The sequence below is a fragment of the Microtus ochrogaster genome, chromosome X, assembly GCF_000317375.1.
Source record: "Microtus ochrogaster isolate Prairie Vole_2 chromosome X, MicOch1.0, whole genome shotgun sequence".
NCBI lineage: Eukaryota > Metazoa > Chordata > Mammalia > Rodentia > Cricetidae > Microtus > Microtus ochrogaster.
In genome coordinates this window covers 25,761,198-25,781,768 of record NC_022026.1, presented here as the reverse complement: position 1 = coordinate 25,781,768, position 20,571 = coordinate 25,761,198, and the positions used below count along the sequence as shown (strand labels likewise).

General features: G+C 40.2%; 1 protein-coding gene across 2 annotated transcripts in view; it reads left to right on the top strand.

Moving 5' to 3' along the window:
• Positions 1-20,571, top strand: part of Ar (androgen receptor) — a 174,750-nt gene that overhangs the window by 147,199 nt on the left and 6,980 nt on the right. For both annotated transcript variants that reach the window (XM_026784773.1, XM_013350520.2), the window contains 4 exons: positions 9,274-9,561; positions 15,423-15,567; positions 19,096-19,226; positions 20,042-20,199. In XM_026784773.1, the coding sequence (XP_026640574.1) occupies positions 9,274-9,561; positions 15,423-15,567; positions 19,096-19,226; positions 20,042-20,199 (722 nt within the window). The remainder of the gene's footprint in view (positions 1-9,273; positions 9,562-15,422; positions 15,568-19,095; positions 19,227-20,041; positions 20,200-20,571) is intronic.

Sequence of the window (20,571 nt, the reverse complement as noted above, 5' to 3'; positions counted from 1 at the left end):
GTTATAAGATGATATCTCAGAATCACAAAACCACTCTTTCATATTAGAAAATTCCAGTTTGGGAATTACATATATCTCAAAATGACCATACAGAAAAAAAGGACTTTTCTGGATTTCTGCCCAAGACTCAGCTTTCAACTTCAGGCTGTTCAAAAGAGTTGAAGGAAGTTGCTGATCCACACACAAGAAAGAACCAAATGCTTGCTTCTCCTGGAAGAGATGACAGCCAGCCCCTCTTAAAATATGGTAGGAAAAAACAAAGTAGAGTCAGATAGTACTTTTTCTCCAAAGTCACGGTGACTCTATTTCCAGTAGCCCACACAACTTGAACCTTTCGTAAGGCAGAAGAAGGCAAAATCTGACCAACAATACCTGCTTTCTTTGTTTCCTGCTAAGCTAATAGAGGAAGTAAGGCTACCCTGGTCTTCTCACCTGAGTGCTTCCTCGCAGGAAACTCTTGTCTCTACTCATATCTTGTGTGAGACTTCCTCAGACACTTCAAATAGTCTACTGATGTAATAGATGAGACAGTTAGCATTTGAAGATTTTGTGCTGTCTTCCCACAACCTCCATATTGAAAATAGTTTCCTCCCTACTGGAGACACAATATACGAGACCTGGAAAGACAAAAATGAAAGTAAAAATGTTCTTTCTGCCTTGTTTGGGACTTGCCTTTCCGGCTCTGTATCTTTTCAAGTCACCACCTACATACACACACACACACACACACACACACCATATACACACACACACACACACACACACACATACCACGGCACTCTTGCATGTATGCCTACAGTCTTTCACTTTCCCTTTACTTAACCATATTCGGTGGGAAATAAAACCATGGAAGGGCTTTTGGCAGGGGGCATTTCCTCCTCCTCCTCTGGGCAAAATTCTCACCTGGCCAACAACAACTTCTGTAATGTGGATTGAAAGACTAATGTGGTTTAGTTTTTAACCACTCTCTATTTGCATGAATACTATTTCTGCTAGTAAAATTTTTCTTTAATAAAACCATGAATACACCCAAGGTAATTTTTTTCTTTACACCAGACTGACATAATTAATCCTGTTAACACTCAGCCTTTTTTCTTCCTTTTCTCTCTTTTCATTCTTAAAAGAAAGAAAAGAAAGAGAGAGAGAGAGAGAGAGAGAGAGAGAGAGAGAGAAAGAAAGAAAGAAAGAAAGAAAGAAAGAAAGAAAGAAAGAAAGAAAGAAAGAAAGAAAGAAAGAAAACTCTCGTTTGCTTTCCAGGTCATACTGACCTGTTCAGCATGGACTGCTTCGCATTTGTTTTTAACGTCAGTTTAAATGTAGTTGTAAAAGCATGTATGCTCTAAATTCATGTACTTACTTTTTCCAGTGGAAAATCCTGTTATGCAAAAGCATTTCCAGGCTCTACAATTTCTCATGAGCAGGTTTGGGGTAATGACCCTGTGCTCCCCACTCAGGATGGCATTTGGACAGTGAACCCCTTTCTTCTGGCTCAGTAGTCAGAGAAGGGAGACTTGGAAATAGTTTCTGTGCTTTGGCAAGGATGTGCAGCATTGCATATCATTCTATTATTAATTATGTTTACTCCTCCACAAACTAAAAACCATTAGACTAAATAGTCTAACATAAACCTTGAAAGATAAAATTTGATATTCTTTCTCCTGACTATTCTCCTGACCAAGAATTGAGACTGAGAGGAGAAGGCTAGTCAGCAGGCAGGGTTGCAGACCAAGGAGCCTTCTTGCCTGAGAAGGTATTTGTCATACATTTATTAATCTCACTTGGTCACATTCCCCTGCTAAGCTCTTGCTCCATGCTTGCCAAGGACTGGTTTTGTTCTTTACCTGTTGTTCCTGTCCTAATTTTCCCCAATCCAATTCCAGTCCCTGCTTCTGACCCTTCTTACTAAGAACATGCTGGTCAAGCTGGCAGGAAGGAAAGCACACCACCGTGTAAGCTAAGACATCTGGTTCGGTCTTTTGTTCTGCCATAACTATGTGTTTTGGCATGACTTACTTTTGCCCTTTAGTCTCTATCTATAAAGTAAGGTGAAGGAAAAAAATAGACAACATATGAGTTCCCCAAATCCCTTTTTTTTTAAATATTTTTTGGAATATTTTCTTCAAATAAAATCTGACATAGAAGCTCACATGTAGGTCTAGACTAATTTGAAGGCAGGTGGGGCTGCATACTAAAGTTGTTCACTTCGCCTTTCCTTGAAGAAATTCATAGGCGCCCAAGGACTCTAGTGGTGTACCAGACTGATAGCTTGTGATCCTTTGAACTATCATTCTTTTTCCTATTAGATTTTAGTCACAGTGGAAGCTATACATCTCAGAAAGAATTTCTTCCCAGAACATTTATCTATTTAGGATAAAGAGCGTCATGAACACAGAGTAATGTAGAGTTCAGTAAGAGTGAAAGCCATCATATATTGGCCTACCTAATTTACTCTGTGCTGAACAATGCACATATGTGCTCTTTTGTAAAATCGCAACCCAGTGATTTAGAGCTTGCTCTTATATAATGATTCTGAATGCTGTCAGTCTGCCCTTCAATCTTTCACCCCAAATGAAAACTGATACTCCTCACAATTTGCCACTGTAAGCAGCTTTTCAAAGTGGTTCTTGCCAGAGATCCATTCTTGAGAAAAAGCCATAGCCTCTGTTCATTGGCATATGCTTTCACGGGGTTCAGAAAGGCCTCACTAAGCTTACTGCATTTCCTCCTAAAAGCAGTAGTATAGAATAATCAAATTGGATTTTCACTACATAGATTCACGAACTAAAGTATAGGAGAAAATAAAAGATTGGTTTGTGACCACACATACCATAAAATTCAATATTACCACCAAGCAAATAATAAGCCCATTATAATAACATTTTAAAATTTCAGTGTCATTTTTTCTTCTTCCTCCTGGAGCTCAGGGCATATTTCATCATAAGTGCATCTTTTCAGACATAGAATTCAGGTATAGAATCTCTTCTGCCAGCAGATTCCACCATGGTGTCTATATTCCTTCAAACAATGTTATGATTCAGTTACTAATACTATCTACAGTTTGTATATGAGTTAACTGAAGTACAGAGAGACTGAATCTTTCCCTGAGTCTCACAGGAATAGACTCATGATTACTAATGAGACAGTCTGAATCCAGAGCCCTTAATTTCAAAAACTATTTTATTCCTGAGAATTTCAAATATGTGTGCTGTATTCACAATATTTCCACCTCTTCTCTCCCTCTTCCAAAGCACCATATCCTTAGACTCAAATTTTGGAATCCAGATACCTTTAAAACATATATGCTGGTTTATCTTAGCAGCCCATGCAATGAAAGGTCTCTCTCTATTTAGCACCTTCACAGTCAAAAAATTTAAAGATAACACAATATACATAATCCAGACTCTCTGTAAATTTTTCATTTTTATTTGGCTTATTTTTTTTACTCCTTTTAAAATTGTTCCAAGGAGAGGGCCCACTTGTTGCTCCTGGCCGCCTGGCTAGCTTAGCTTTGAAATAACCACGCAGAAATTGTATTAATTAAATTACTGTTTGGCCCATTTGCTCTAGCCTCATATATATATTCTATAAGAATTAAGAAAGATTCCCTGGAGGTGGGGATATCTGCCTTGGCTCATACTCTAGGATTCCTCTGACCTTCTAACCCTAAAGTTGTGTAGTAAGATACACTGACTCCAATTCTAGTTGATAGAAAGATGACTGATATGATTTATACTAGAGCTAAAAACCCAACCCTCTGTAGACTGAAATTCATATGAAGAATTCTGTTAATTCAGAATAGCATTTATTTACTCCCACCCACTACCTTTCACCCTTCGGAGGCTCAGGAAATATCTTAGAAGAGGGGTCAGAAAAATCAAAGAGCTGGAGGCTAGGGAAGGGTGCTGTGAATACTGTCTTCTGGATACGAAATGCCTATTGCCTGCATGCATGCACAAAAGTTGTGGCTAACAATATAAGACCTGCATAGGAAAAGTCCAGTTAAAACTTAGAGCATGGAAGATGAAAGGGCACTGAGGCCCTAACCCTAGCTGAGGAGCTCTGGGTACTCAATGGCTGCTGTGAGAGGGAGAGTTATGTTTCTTTGGAAGGGGGCACCTCACTTTCACAGCCAGTTACAGAGAAACTTGGTTTGTTGAGTCATTCAAATGGTGATGGTCTTAATGGAAAGATGTCAGTATTTTAAAAAGCTTGCCGGATGCAACCAAGCCCATACCATTCAACTGAACAGAGACTTTGCTCAGTTCTTTCAACAGCAGCTACAGTTCTACTTGACTGCATAACTGAACAAAGATGCAAATATTTTCGGAACTCAAAATCTTGGAGGCCCTCCTAGAAATTAGGCTCTCAGAGAAGATAATTCTTCGATATTCCAAATTTCAGAATTAAGTATAGGGAAGAGAGGCATCCTTGACGTTGGGCACAGTAATTCAAAGTTTCAAAGACTTTACAAACATCACCTACACCTCTCCACTGCCTGAGTGACAGAAGGTATATAGCCCTAGAAAACAAAGAATTAATCCAGAAAAATCCCAAAATGTCACCGAGGCTAGACAAGTTACAGATTAAGCTCATGTAGGTCTCCTGAGGAACACACCAAGAAACTTGTTTTGACAGTGCTTTCTTTGGTGCTGTCGAGGGAGTTTCCACAAAAATCCACTGTCCAGGATCCAGGCTTGCCGGGCTTCTGAAGAGTAGGTGGGAGGAGCAAGGCCAGACCTTGTGAGGATCCTTTCTTGCTACTACTTTAACCTAAGTCTAAAAACAGTGAGGAGACATAAAGCAGTTCATGTATCATTAGAACTATCCACTTTCACTGCTCCCTTTCTCTGTTTTCCCGTCAGTTTAAGTAGACATCTGCTTTGACATAGCAGTTAGTTTGCGTGTATCTTATAGAAAGAGTTATCATTGACTCTGGGGCTCAGGTGCGGGGAGGGGGGATAGGAGGAGCATGGGGGCGGCCTTCATGGAAGAAAATAAGGCCTTGGGCATTGTGTAACAGCTGAGACTAGCAAGCTTTGTTGTCTAGGATTTGAAGTCGTCTAGCAACATGCTGGCCTCTGCTGCAGAGGACTCCCCCTCCCCCACAGAATGAATGGCATCCTATTTCAATTATGCTTAGTGCAGCAACCCTCTTCATGCAGCTAGCTCAGAGCACCTGATGCAGCTTAAGCCACTATGGTCACACAGACAGCACGTTACCAGGGTCCTCAAGGAAAATGGGAATGTGGACTCTCTTCTTCAAGCACATGCTGTGTAAGTCTGGATGACAAGAGGAAAGTGCCAGCCAAGTTCTGATGGGCACAATTCAAAGAAACGGGAATAATTTCATTTGATGGATCTTTCTCACAGTCTCTATGCATATTGATCTGGCTTAAATTAATCTGTTTAGGTCCACAAGCCCTCACCTCAGTGATTTGAGTCACGGTACAGAATAATGGTGACAGACTAAATCTCACTGATAGTAACACCACCAACTACTCTCTTTGTCCCTGTACCTTCTGAATAAAAGCCAGTGGATTCTTCTATGTGTCATTCATTTTGGATTCTTTCCTTCTTTATCAATACCTTTAGTATAATATGGCAAATAGCATAGTATGGCTGCCCCAGAGAGCGGACCATATTCATTGCACTAGTCAACAGGAATCTCTGAGATAATAGAAACGTTCTATGTCTGTGCTGTTCTGTTTAGCAGTCACTAACTACATGTGGTTTTTAAACACTGGCAATATGTCCAGTGAGAATAAAGCATTACATTTTTATTTGATTTATCTTCATTATTTTAAATAGTCACACAGAACTAGTGGGTACTATATAAAATAGTGTAAGCCTAGATCTCAGAGAGGCACATACTGAAATAGAGCAGGAATAATCTAATGAAAGAGAAGCAATGAGCCATAAGGGATTTTAAATTAAGAATAAGATCCGTGGTTCCAATACCACTGCCACTAGATTGCTTCACCCTCATTAGATTCAACATCCCCATCTTTGACTTGAAACTTTGGACTAATACAAAAATTCTCAAAGTGATAGCTTAGAATACATGTATATCATGAGAGATTTTAACATGATACATGAATGTCTTCCAGGGATCGGAAGTTAGAAAGACATTTTATCCCAGTTTTCCAGGCAGAATGCAACCATTCTTGTACATACATGCCTATGCACTATATTATTTCCTGGATACATTCTGAATATATTTAATCCATTCTGAATATAGCTGAATCTGTGAACACTAGAAAGATGATTTCTAAGGACTCTTCTTTAAGACAAGCCATAATTTTGTTTTAATCACTGCAGTACCCAAGATATGTTTCCATTTAGGCAGGGAACTGAGTATTTTCAGAACTTCCTGTTTCTCCATTTTTAATTGCAGCACTAGCAACTAAAGTCCATTGTCTGGAGTAAGAATTGTAGTCAAGGAAGATAAAATTTTAGGGATCCAGACTCTTTGGAGAAGCCACATGATAAAGTATAGAGAATGTGAGTTTTCTAGATAAAGCAGGTTCAAATCATTGAAGTTATTTTTCTCTAAGTCCATGACTAGAAAATACCAGCAAGAAGGGTGGGGTCTATCTGGGAACTGTACCGGGGGCATTCTGGAGGCATCCTCAGTTTGTAATGCAATGTACAAGAAAAAGACTCAGTGTAAGAAATGGATTCACCAAATGACAAAACATTGTGAAGGTCAGGCCTCTTGCTCTGGGAGTAGATTTAGCTAGGTTCATACCAAACCCCCAGCTTTATACCTTTATGTGGGAGGTAGAAGTTCGTAATGGAAGTATGTCTCTCCTTATAGATTTGGGCTGTGCCCAAATCCTATAGAAACGATTCTTGGACCAGGTCATCTTGCAGTCAAGGTTGGGATCTCAGGCATCGTTATTTGTCCCCCTTTTCTTGTCAACGCTTCTCTTGTAGTCACGATTTTCTCCTCTCTGGCCTAAGTGCTGATACAAATATGCAAGCTATTCTTACTTTGATTTAGTGAGCAAGAGTATGATAAAGTTTGTAGTAAAGGCCTTACCTTTCTAATTAGCGCTTAAAGTCTGTTCTAGATATGTCATTTCTATGGTGCCAAAAGCAGATATATAGTAGGTTTTACCACATTTATGCACTGTATTGAATATCAGTTTCGCTTTGTTTTGTCTTTATTTGTCTGTTTGTTTGTTTGTTATTTTTAAAGGATTAGATAAAAATACAGTTTATGGTCTACTCCCAGTGCATCTGCTTGTGATAGATCTCAGAGTTATGACCTTTTCAATTATTTATACTTATCAATATAAGTGCTAGGGAAAATAGAAAAAAAATAACCATTGGATTGCTAGAGGACATTTAAAGTAAGTGTGTCTGTGTCTGTGTGTTTGTTTGTGTGTATGTGTGCACGCACATTCGCATGCAGGCATTGTATGCAAAATGTTCACATATATGTGCATATGTGTGTGGATATGTCAGGAAAATGGTTCTTAAACTGAATTTGGAATTACTGTGGTTGTTTTAAAGAATGTTCTATTTTGCATTCTAACAGCTGCCTGCTAGTATGATTTCCCTTTTTTATAGATGGATAATAGAGTCATGGACATTACATTATTTATTTAATACTATTACAGGCTCTAACATTTTGCCCTCTATTTTATGCCCCACTAAAGAAGAAAATCAGTATGTGTTATGGTACATGATCAACTATGAATATCATTCAGAAAACATCTGAGCCACTTTATAGTGTGTGGTGGGAAACAAAAATCCTGCTCATAGTTCCCAAGGTGGGGTGATTTGGTAGTCTGAAGATACAGAGGATTATCAAACTCTTTCTAAATGTCATTCTCACGTGATATGTGAATTCTCAACTGCTGTAAATCTAGTCTCTGAATTTCCACAATGCCATTAATGTGTGGCAATCTTTTTGTCCTCAGAAAACCCTAAGTCCCAATATATATGTGTGTGAACTAAACCTGGTAGCAACGACCTGAACTTCCAGCTCCTGGGAAGCTGAGATGGAAGAATCACAAATCCAAGGCCTGCCCAGTTTACAGAGTAAATTCAAAGCAAGCCTGATTAGCTTTATTAAATGCTATTCTCAAAGTAAAAAAGAGGACTTAGGATATTGGGGAATTGATGAGTATACATTAAGCATGAACTATGTTCAATTCTCAGTGATGAAAAGAATCAACAGAGGAAAAGGACCTGGTTTCCAAACTGGTTTACTTTTCGTTTTTTTTTGTTTTTTGTTTTTTTTTTTTATCCAATCACATCCATTTATTGACTAAACCAATCATGGGTAAAGAGAAAACTAGCTTCTGTTACCCATTTAGAACCCACGTTAAATCCAGATCTTCATTCAACAGGTCTTTTGGTCACTTTTTCTAACATAGATACATTTGTATAACTCTTGTTTACAACGTTCAGAATTTGCCTATAATCTGTAAGCCAGAACTTCTTAATGTCAAATATAGACACATTTATATTGTTGTTTTGATTACAGCATTCATTAATTGCTGATTACCTGTAGGACAAACTCTATACTTCTTTACTATAATACGCATCATCCACTAAAAACAGGCCACAGCTTATTTATAGCACTGTAGATAGCCTGTTTTTTTTTATATATGCAATATAAACTATAGGCACACTGATTCTTAGTTTCTCTCCTTTCTTTATGCCCTTTCTACTCATTTCTGGCTGGTAAAATTCTTATCAGTATTTAAGCTCCAGGTGAAATGCCACCTTTGAGGTAAAGTATTTCCTAACCTCACCATGCAAAAAGACTTTTTTTTCCCCTCTTCATGCTGCCTCTGTTGGAGTTTTTACTATTCTGGCGCTTTCTAAACTTGTTTGTGGGTGTTTATTTCTTTTCTACAAGACTGGATCAGGGCCTATGCTCTTTATGTTACCTAAAATCTATTATTTGTCAATGAAGTGTGGAGAATAGATAAATAAAGAAATCAGCCACAGGTGATTTTTTTATAAATGAATCAACTGAATGTCCCAGGTATAAATACTGACATCTGCGCTCTGGCATAGATAATTGAAGGCTATACTTGGGTGAAAACAATGTATGATATTTTGGGGCTCAGCAGGGATGGAGGACAGCTCATTCATTCAACCATTTTTGAATAATCACTTGTCTGTAAGAAACTTAGACTCTACGACCAGAGAGAAAGATTTTGTTTTTGCTCAATCACTTTTCCTAACAGGGTAACTATAGTGTGTATTTTTGGCCACTAATAATGAATTCAAATTTCTTTTACTCCTCAATAGCTCGTAAGCTGAAAAAACTTGGAAATCTAAAACTACAGGAGGAAGGAGAAAACTCCAATGCTGGTAGCCCCACTGAGGACCCATGCCAGAAGTTGACAGTATCACATGTTGAAGGCTATGAATGTCAACCTATCTTTCTTAATGTCCTGGAAGCTATTGAACCAGGAGTGGTGTGTGCTGGACACGACAACAACAAGCCTGATTCTTTTGCTGCCTTGTTAACTAGCCTCAACGAGCTGGGAGAGAGACAGCTTGTGCATGTGGTCAAGTGGGCCAAGGCCTTGCCTGGTAAGAAAAAGGAAAATGAGCATGTGGGATGAGGGATATTATATTTATTGAATGGTTCTTTGGGCCAGATACTCGTTACCTCAGACAGTACTCAACGCCACACTGTAGAAAAGGTCTCACCTTAAACATTGAAGAAATTGAGACTGAGAAAGCAAGAGGAAAGATACCATACCCATGTCCTCTATGACTCCACTGATACACAATAATCATACTTTGTCATTTAACCCCAAATCAAATATTTTATAGCGATAGCTACATAAACCTCAAGGTGTTCTTCTATGTGGAAACATGTAAGTTCATTCCAGAGGTAGTTTTAAGTCTCAGTTATCCCACAGGAATTTTTATATGGTATGGTAGAAAGAAAGTTGAACATCAGAAATCTTGGGTTCTTATCCCTGCGCAAAACCCATTTGTGATCCTTTACCCTTCTGGCTCTGTTTTTTTCTCTGTACACATCAAGAGCATTCTGGACTAACCTGATTGTAAAATACAGTGGGAGAGGGACTTTTCTGGGTCCCCTGACACATGAGGAATGTGGGCAAGAAACAGAATATGCCATGCAAACAGAGCTGGGGAGTATGGAGTTTTCTTTAGGAAGGGGGTATTCATAGGGTGGGGGGGAAGGAGAGATACAGAGACAGAGAGAGGGAAGGGAGAGGTTTAGAGGAGAGAGAAGAAGGGGAGAGAAACAGAGAGCTGCCTCTTCAGAAGAGAGAGGACAATAGAGAGGAGCTTGCCTGAGGAGGGGAGAGAGAGATTGAGAGTGGGCAGAGCTTATCTCTTAAAAGTACAGGCTATTGTCTGGCTTCATCCTGCCAGGTGACAGGGAAGGCCAGCATAATTCTAATACTGTTAGCTTTTAAACTTCAAGGAACACTTAGTGTTTTTTACAGGACTTTAGAAATCATAATGGGAAGAAAAGTTAGGTCAAGGTGAAGGAATTACCAAGTGATTATCTTCCTTCTCTAAGATACCTTCAGTAAGAAATGGGAACTCACTTCCTCACTAGAGCATTCGGTTATTTCAACACACCTTATTTTTTAACTATAATAGATTAGGAAAGCTTTAGGTGGCTTCTAACTATGGACTCACAAACATTCCTTTAGTAAGCAAATTGCTTCTTGCTTAAAAAGAATTTTGCACAGATACAAGTGATCCACTCCATTCAATTAAGCCAGAATTTCTGCCCATCTTTACCACCTCCTCACACCATCTCCCTCAGTACTACTTCCAACCAAGCCATAAGCTTCTAGTCACTGGCACACAGTCTTGTAGCTGTTGGGAATTCATTTTGACAGGCAACCAAGCATATGCTCTTTAAAGATTCTCCCAATCCTGAGATGAAATGATTCACGGATTCTTTTGAAATTGCAACAACCTAGTCTCTTCCTCTGAAGTCAAAGATTAACTCACCTTTTAATGAAAGCTGCTATTCAATATAGTGAAAAAAGAGAAACTGTCTAATCGGTATACCATAAGATTTCCCTATGAAGTAGTCACCTGTTCCTCTGTTTTACACAGAATTAAATTCTGACAAGAGTTATGATTATCTTATAGCTAAAGACAAAAATACATGTGTACATACATAAAACAAATTAGTATAACTTGAGCCCAGGGCCCCCTAATTCCAAACTACCTCCAAGCTATGAACTCTAGCTATTGTGTATAATGGCTCCCTGTTTCTGTCATTCTTGGCTTTACATTGAGGGCTTGAAACCCCCTGGAAGGCCACTTGAATCATGTGATGGGTTTTCTACTTTTGAAAAGTTTTCATTTTGGCTGTCAAGAACTCATTTTGTATTTGTAACTCACAAGGCCCCAGTCACAGCTTCGAGAACTTCCCTATTACTTTCTCATATCAGAAAATAGAGTTTAAGTAGCCAATAAGATTACTGGGCAGGAAGCCCAAGGACTGTGGATGGATATGCACTGTGCCAAAACTTGAGAGTTCACACAGGGAACAAGAATACAAACAAGAAAAAAAGACATTATTATCATTTATCCAGCTGGATGTCTTGATGCCATTTTTAATGGAGATTCTCAATTTCCAAATATTTAACGTGTTTCATTTTATTGGATTCACAAGCTTTCCCTATATTTGAGTCTCAAAAATGATCCTGTTATTCTCTCCCACATACCACAGCTCGAAGAAATTAACTTAATTATTACACTAGTTACTTAACAATGGAGCCAGAGCTTGTTCTCAGACTTTGATTTCTAATTTGATGGCCACAGAAATAACCTAGCTCAAATGACCATGGCAGAATTTCTTTTACCTGGAAATACGAGCTGTTCACGACTCAACCCACAGCATGGGAAACTTTCCTCTCCATTAACAAATCTTCAAGCCAAAATCAGTTTGTCTTTCTTTCCAGAATAAATGAACTCTGACACTGAATCATTTAGAAGAATAGCTCCTAAAGGAAGCTGATTACTGCATTCATAAGAATGACTATTCAAATTGTCCATAATCACCTACTAGTTCAAGTAATTTGCACTTTCAATATTTGAGTTTCTATCCTATACAGATGAAATTTGTTGAACATTTTCTGTGATAATGATAACACCCTGAACATTTCTCATAAGGTGCCTGGCACACTAATAATTATAATTAAAAATTGGAGACACTTGAATCAATTGTATATACACAGCATATTTAGAATCAGATAGACCCGGATTGAAATCCTAGCTATGGCTTGATATATAATCTTAAGTGAAATCACAGGTATTTGTGCCGCTTTTTTGTCAGTTTTCGAGATGGTAGAACACTTTGAGAACGGTCATCAACATGGAGTTTATGTATAAAGAGTACAGGAGCTGAAACACAGTACCTACTCTCTAGATGATAGCTTATAATTATGATGATTGAGTGCTAGCACTATAAATTGCATTAAGCTCAATCTAACTTGCCGCCAGTCTTCTTTTGATGTTGACCTCAGGTTTGAACTGTCTAAAGAGAAAACAGGGAAACATCATCCACTCCTTGTTGGTTGGGTCTCAAAACCTTAGCATAACTCCTTGTATTTCACCAGAACAGCCTAACAGTTACCTGAGACTGCAGTTTCCTCTGTCTTCCCATATTTTCCATGTAGTCTGAACAGGCTACTTCAAAATCTATGCATTAAAAACAGTCAGGTATTGCAAACTGAATGCAGCTATAATGGAAAATTGATGTTCTACATTGTTCATATATGCAAAGGTATTATGTCTGAGTGATAAGTGGCTCAAAGTACTCTTAGTATTGCAACCTAACTGAAATGTTCCCTTTTCACCTTTTTGTTAGTTCTCTGCTGTTGAAGAATTAGGGGGAGAGCATCTGTATAGTCTCTTTGATACCTACACGGTTTAATACTTCCCCTTCCACATACCTTCAGATTGACATGAACATTCACATCAGAAGATCAAAGCTTACCAACCAGTGTTTTGTTTTTCCTTCCTACTGCATCACACCACAGATGTTCAGTATTCAAACTCTCAGGACTCGTTCCCCATGTGAACCTTAACTGTTGCCTCTTAACCTTGACTTACCTGGCCTCTTGTCTTCTATGGGGAAGCATCAGAGCCAGGGATTCTATACTATAGAAGGGTTCTAGGAGAGAAATGCTCTGTCATGTGAGGTTCCAGCCAGTCTGTACATTGTCAGTACAATGAAGAGAGAAACACTGGCCTGGGCGCTAACATGACAGCCAAGTGTGGTGCTATGATGGCTTTCAGAATAGCATACAACTGGGAGACTTGAGAACTAAGACAAAATGAAAATGGAATGGTAGAGTGGGTAGGTGAGTGGACAGAGAGCATTCTGATAGTGAGGACCTCACACTTGAGCCCATGGCGAAGAAAGGCATATGACCTGCATAATCTCTGAGCTATGACCATCAGCTAATGATTAAAAGAAAGAGTGGAACAAAGAACTCACATTCCTGAATTCCAATTCCAGTTCAGCCATACTGACTGCACGACCATGGGCAAGTCACATAACTGCCCTCATTTTTAGGTTCCACGTTGTTGGTAAAAATAAGTGTCACATTGTCTGTCATCTGGGGTCATTAGAATCCAATAAAATCAATTCCCAGATGCTTGCTCTAAATTCAAATGAATATTCTTAATGATAATTTTGAATTTGTAGGAGAAAAATAGAAGAGGTACTACTAATATGGATGAGCTGTGAGGTAACACTTTTAAATTTTTAATCATGGAAAGAATTGAAAAGTTTTGGGAAGTTTGCCCTATATGTTCTACCTATGTATTAGTACAGATGTAACAGTTGGGAGGCAGTTTCCTGCACTTAAGAAAGGCCATTGGGAGGAAATCAAATACCCTTTCTATAAAAATTGAATGAAAAATATTGAGGATCCTTACCTCATATGTCTGATTAATGTTTTTCCAGCACCCAGTTAACTACCTAAGCTATGCTCTGAATTAATGATGAATAAGAAGCTAAGCCTGAAGTATTATAAAGGAAGAAGATGTGTCCATTTTTAAATCATGATATTGTGAACTGAGTTCTTTAATTGGCTAAAGCTCCAGGTTCCTTGAAAGGGTAAAAGAATAATCGTTGGTCCATGCTCTTGGAGAAGTTGGAAAATGCTTCACAGAGGAAGGAGTTTTGGAAAAACACTTAAAGGGTATATGAGTGTTCCATCCTAAGCAAAGACATCTGCCTAGGCAGAGAGACCTGAAAAAGCACAGTGCATTCAACAAATTGTAAGTTTTAAAGAAGAAGTGAGTGTATCACAATTAATAACAACTCAGAGACAGATACGGGGGCTCAACCTGGAGCTCAGAAAAGCAAAACAGCCAGTCACTGGCTCTTACTTCTATCTCAATCCAAAATGGTGATCCTGACTCCAGAAATCTTCAGAATGAGACAGACTGAGAGCTGTCTCCTCCCATCTTATATTCTTCTCTAGGGCTGGGATTAAAGGTGTGCACCATTACTTTCTAGTTTCTATGGCTAACTAGTGTGGCTACTGGGATTAAAGGTGTGTGTCACTACGGCCTGGTCTCTCAGGCTAACCAGGGCAGATCTTCAGGCAAGCTTTATTTATTAAAATAAAAAATGAAATATCATTACGGGTGAGACCTAATTATCAGAAGGCAAATAACAAGAAATTAGTCTAGTAGTGCAGGTCATACAGAGCCTATTTATGTCTAACACAAGAATATAAAACTAGGAGAATAGGAATTAAGTGGGTGGAACAAAAGGAAAGAAAGTGTGGGGCAGAAAGAGATTCATGGTGGAAAACAGTCTAAGGACACTGTAGAGAAAGCCATACCCATTAAACACATTCCATAATTTGCAGATATGTATGAGAATCCCCCTCCCAGTTGTGACATGGCTGAAATCAGATGGCAACCAGAAGACAGCTTTGAAAAGTGAGAACTGTCCACGTAGGAGAACTGGCAACTAAACTGAATCTTACCAGAGGTGTAATGATCAAGAATGTGGGTGTGGGAAACCAGACTGCTAGATACAGCTCTGTGACTTTGATCAAATTCCCGAGTTTCTCTGTAACTCGTTTATACAGATGCACAGAGTGGGGCTAATAAAAGAACACACACACTATTCCATGTGAAAATGAAATGAGCAATAGAAGTAGAGGCTTCAGAAAAGAGTCAACTCACTTTAGGTAGTGTGAGATTATGAGTCTCTTCCAAATATTTGTACCCTTTCTGATACTATCATGATCTCATTGGAAGCCCTCTGTGAAAGAGAATGGGTTCCCTCAAGAGCCATCAGTGTTGTCCTTTAGGGCACCTCAGTAGCTGCGTGGGGGCCAAATTCTCAGCAAAGCAGAGGCCCAGACGTAATTCAGCCTACCAATGGCAATCTGAATTTCCCTCTGCCCATTCTTCTCCAGGATTCCGCAACTTGCATGTCGATGACCAGATGGCAGTCATTCAATATTCCTGGATGGGACTGATGGTATTTGCCATGGGTTGGCGGTCCTTCACTAACGTCAACTCCAGGATGCTCTACTTTGCACCTGACCTGGTTTTCAATGAGTAAGTACCCCTGTGACCAGTCTTGTGTCCTTCTGCTACCACTGAGGACTTCTGGCAGTCACTATTTGCTCAACAATTGCTTTCATGTTAAGACTATGCTCAGTACTTCCTAAAAAAAAAAAAAAAAAGCCCATCTCGCTGAGTTCTCATGATAACCTGATATGTTTTCATAGGTAGTCATGTCTTTGGGGATGTGGGAGGTTATATGTACTAAAATAAAATGACCCAGCTATTTCCCTTTACTTAAATAGATTGAATTTATACCTCCTACCAGCTATATTTATCTTTCATGAATTTGACCAAAAGCTTAGATTTTTAGAATCATATTCTCTGCTAAAGTCTTAGTGCTGCTATTATCCATATCCATGTCTTGATCTTTAGACAAGACCCCTTAACCACGGTCCATGGTTGAAAAGAACTTAAAATCTTTACTCCAAGAATGGTAGCTCAAAGAATCCTAGCATTTAAACGACTGAGACAGGAGGATCAGGAGTTCAAGGTTAAGTTTACTTGTGTAGGATATTCAAAACGAGCTGCCAGCCTAGGCTGCAAATAACATCACACAAAGAAAAGTGAACAGAACAGAAAGGGTGGGAAAAGGACAGGGAAAGGGAACAAAAAGAAAAGGAAGGGAACGGACTAGCAATCCCATTTTCATGACCTTTCCCCTTCTGATAGCGCTAGTGTTCTCTGCATCCGCTATCTGAGGTTTTGCGGCGGCTCTATGAATGGAGCTGAACAGAAAAAGTTTCCCAAGAACCTTGAGCTCGTTTCATTACAGAGAATCCCTTCAGTAGAGGAAGGAATTAAGCTTCCTCATCCTTCAGACCTTTAAATAAAATCCACAGGCTTCTGGTTCCTTAAAACACAGCAGTGTTGTGGGAGGCAGAGTAAGTGTCCCCAGCTGCTCTCTTTCAACCTAGCCAAGCCCGGTAGTCAGAACCTAAGAATAGCCACCAGGACTTTCATTTCCAGACCTTCCAAGAGTTACCTTTGATGCCATCTTCTGGGACAGACGTTGTAAAGCCTCATACCCATTACTGCTCTTGATTGAATAAACTCAAGCACTGGCTCTATCTTCCTCAAAGCCCTGAGACCTTTGGGAGTCTGCATAGTGATGAATTTCTAAATAGCCATTTCCTTCTCTATGGCATCCCACCTCAGCTTTGTAGCTAGGTCTTTTATCTCATGAAAAGATACTACAGAGCTTCCAAAAGTATCAGGCTTAGATCTATCAAGCCACAAAAATCCTGAAACAAGGTTTCTTCCCATTTGTAGGAACCAATTGCAATACAGTCATCAGAATCTTTACAAATATCTAGACCAAAGCTTCTCAACATAGATACTGTTGACATTTTGGGATGTTTTCACGTACAAGATGTTATGCAGTTTTGCATAATGCATTATGTTAATATCCCTGGTTGGTACCTGCTTGATAAATAAGATTTCAGTCATTTTGAGATCCAAACAGACTCCATACATTTCTACTGTCCACTGGGAATGCAGTACTCCCTAGTTGAAAACTATAATTGCTTGCAACTGAGGCCCAGAGAGACAGAGCCTGGGACTTGAAGCTGAGAAAATCCACATGCTGCTCTATGGAAGGCCAAAACCCTTTCTCAGTAAAGTTTTCATCATTCTTTCCTTCTTTGTGGAAATCCCGTGTTATGAGGATAATGGACTTAAATTCGAGCTCTGTAACCATGGGAGAATTGCTGCAGTTCTCCGGGTCACACATCTCTCATTATTGAATGATAGATAACATAGCAGCACCTTTCTTACACAGCGTTAACTAAGCGCTTACCACATGCCAGGCACTGGGTTTAGTGTTTCCCAATTTTCACTTTTTCTTTTATCTTGTCTTTTAGCAATGCCCACTTCTGCTCTCTTTGGGAAATCCATCCCTACCCCTTATTTTTAGCCCCTACTGCCATTCCGCTTTCCTTCCTTTAATTCTTTCCCAACTCTTTCTTCCTGTTTCCTGTTTATTTCCTCTTTGAGCTCTTCTCATTGCTTGTTCCTCTTCTCTCCTACCCATTCCCTATCTTTTCTGTCTCAGGGGCCTACAGCAATATTCTAGGAATCCTTTGTGCCCTGGCCATGATTTAAAACGCTGCAGTGTTGACATCCACAGAGGCGTGCAAATACAATGGAGTCGGGAGCACAGCCAGGTTCCAGGGAAAGCAGGACTTACTCAAATGTCCTCTAGGGTAAAAGAGCTTAGAGCAGCACTGTTCTGCTCAATTGACTTGTGATATCATCTAAACACTTCCCTTGTCCAGTTGGATTTCAGCCTGGATTGAATAATTCACCACCTGCTACCTTCCCTCCTTCTCCAGGGCAGCCAAGGTCTCTACAGAGCTCCTTTCTGCCCAGGCAATGATAAGCCTGCTCACCTCTTAACCAGGCTAGTGACTTGGGAACTAGAATATCAAAACATGGCCTTTATAGTTCATCTGGGAGGTCTTTGTCCTCATCACTTAGGCACTTAAAGTTGGTGTCAATTTTCCTTCCTTTCTTTATAAGCTACAAATGAGTGTCCCCCCCTCTCACTCTCTCTCTTTCTCCCATACACACACACACACACACACACACACAAACACACATGTATGTGCCCGTGCGCATACACACACACACACACACACACACACACACACATTTCTTAACTTAAAGGCCTACTAGTTGGAGATAGTATGACTTAACTTGCCATAACCAGACATGGAACAGAGAGGTTGCCTCCACCCTGAAGTTTTCTGAGCCTTGGCCTCTTCCCCATATAATTTATAGGTGATAATGTGATAATCTGTTCACAACTCACTATAAGAAAGCAGCTCACAGATGTTTACAACTCCCAAACAGTAGTAAGGAACAGCCAGTCTTTGCGGGAGTGGGCTCCCCTCTGCAGAGGACTTAGAGACTAGACATTGCAAAACACCCCTAGCACATTTAGAAGCACTGGAACTCATTGTAAAAGGACAATGTGCAATTTATGTCTATTGCTAGATTTTTTTTTTTAAAGAAATGATTCCATTACTATTGCAGGAAATGGCATGCAAGGGTGTTGACAGGATAAACACCTGTGGCTCCTTGCAAACCCTGGCATTCTCACACTAAGAGCAGATTGCCTGGGAGTCCCTCTGAGAAGTCCTGAAGTGGGCAGGTTCTGGCTCTGCCTGTAGTTGAGATCCTAACACTGTAGTCAGGGAGACCATGTCCCTGCCCCATTGTGTTCATTTGGTCATGTTTTCCTGTCCCTGACTCAGGAAACAGAAAGGAAATGCAGGCCTGGAAATTCCATGTGCTAAACCACATCCTGACCAGAGAAGATGAGCCTTTATCTGGGTATCAGAAGTTTGGGGGACGGGGAGAACAGGACAATCCCTTGTCACTGAAGTCCTCGCAAGACAAATAAGCCAGCTTTTCTTGGAGAATCGAGGGAGAGTGGACCTCCAAGGAGCATTCCTTGAATGCTGGTTGGATGTGTCCCCTCGTTTCTCTTTTTCATCTATACGTCTGTCTATTGCTTAGGTACCGCATGCACAAGTCTCGGATGTACAGCCAGTGTGTGCGCATGAGGCAACTGTCTCAAGAATTCGGATGGCTCCAGATAACCCCCCAGGAATTCCTGTGCATGAAAGCCCTGCTACTCTTCAGCATTAGTAAGTACTTGGGTCTATAGAGGATGCCAGTGGGAGCACAGAGGCACCAGGGGACCTACACTTTCCATTAAATTGTTATTAGGAAGTATGCAGCTCCTAGATTATTCCCCTTCTCTCTCCCTCCCTCCACCCTCCACATCCCTGCAGCATCCTTTCTCCTTAAAAGACCAATTTCGTGTGGAGAGATAAGTTTCATGGGTAGAATTCAGCCTCTACCAGATTCACTATTCTCATTCCGTCACTGAAATAAGGCTTTTAAAGAAGTTGTAACAGGCCTCTGAGATAGCCTGTAGTCTCTACTGTAGGAACAGGCTTGAGCCACCTTGCATTCCTTGCAGAGGAGTAGAGCAGGAGGGATCACCTCCTAGAGGATATTTCCTCTTTAGCAACCAAAGGAGGCGGATGGAAACAATGGAGACAGGCTTTCTTGACAGCCAAGGAAGAATGTCTCCTCTAAGCAGAGTGTAATGGGGAAGAATAGAGGCGTTTGGTATTTGATAAGCCAGGTTCCTTGAGTGTCTAAATCACAGCTGAATGGAGAACAAAAAGGTTTGGGGCCTGAGAAATGGGTGCATGTACGAACTAGTCAAAAAGAGAGTTCAGTCTATTTTATCTAACTTCTCCGTGTTAAGTACAGAAAATCATTTACTTTGAAGGCCCCAGGCACACAGACTTCAACTGATAGAAAGCCAAATAGATGCTTCCCTCAGCGTGGGGGTGGAAGATCAAGTTTGTGGTCAGAAAACTTGGTGCTTTGTCTAATGCTCCTTCGTGGGCATGCTTCCCCTCCCCATTCTGTCTTCATCCCACATCAGTTCCAGTGGACGGGCTGAAAAATCAAAAATTCTTTGATGAACTACGAATGAACTACATCAAGGAACTCGATCGTATCATTGCCTGCAAAAGAAAAAATCCCACATCCTGCTCAAGGCGCTTCTACCAGCTCACCAAGCTCCTGGATTCTGTGCAGCCTGTAAGCAAACTCCAGAGGGTGCTTTATCAGGGAGAGCAGCCTGATAGCGCGCAGTGATAATGGGCTCCTCTAGGGTCTGGCACCACCTGTTGGGAGGTGCTTCCATTTGCCTCTGGCTTTGAGTATGGTCCAAGAAGAAAATGCAATGGAGAAGAAAGAAACACAGGTCACAATGTCCTAGGTGGACATTGTGAAAGGGATGGAGGAGTGTAGAGTATTGAGAAGCTGGGTCTTAGGGAAGAAGCTTAAGGCAGATGAATTTTCCAGGCAGACAAAACAGGCATAAATATTTTTCTTTCCTCCTTTCCTTGAGTCATGTACATGGGAGGTGTGTGTGTGTGTGTGTGTGTGTGTGTGTGTGTGTGTGTGTGT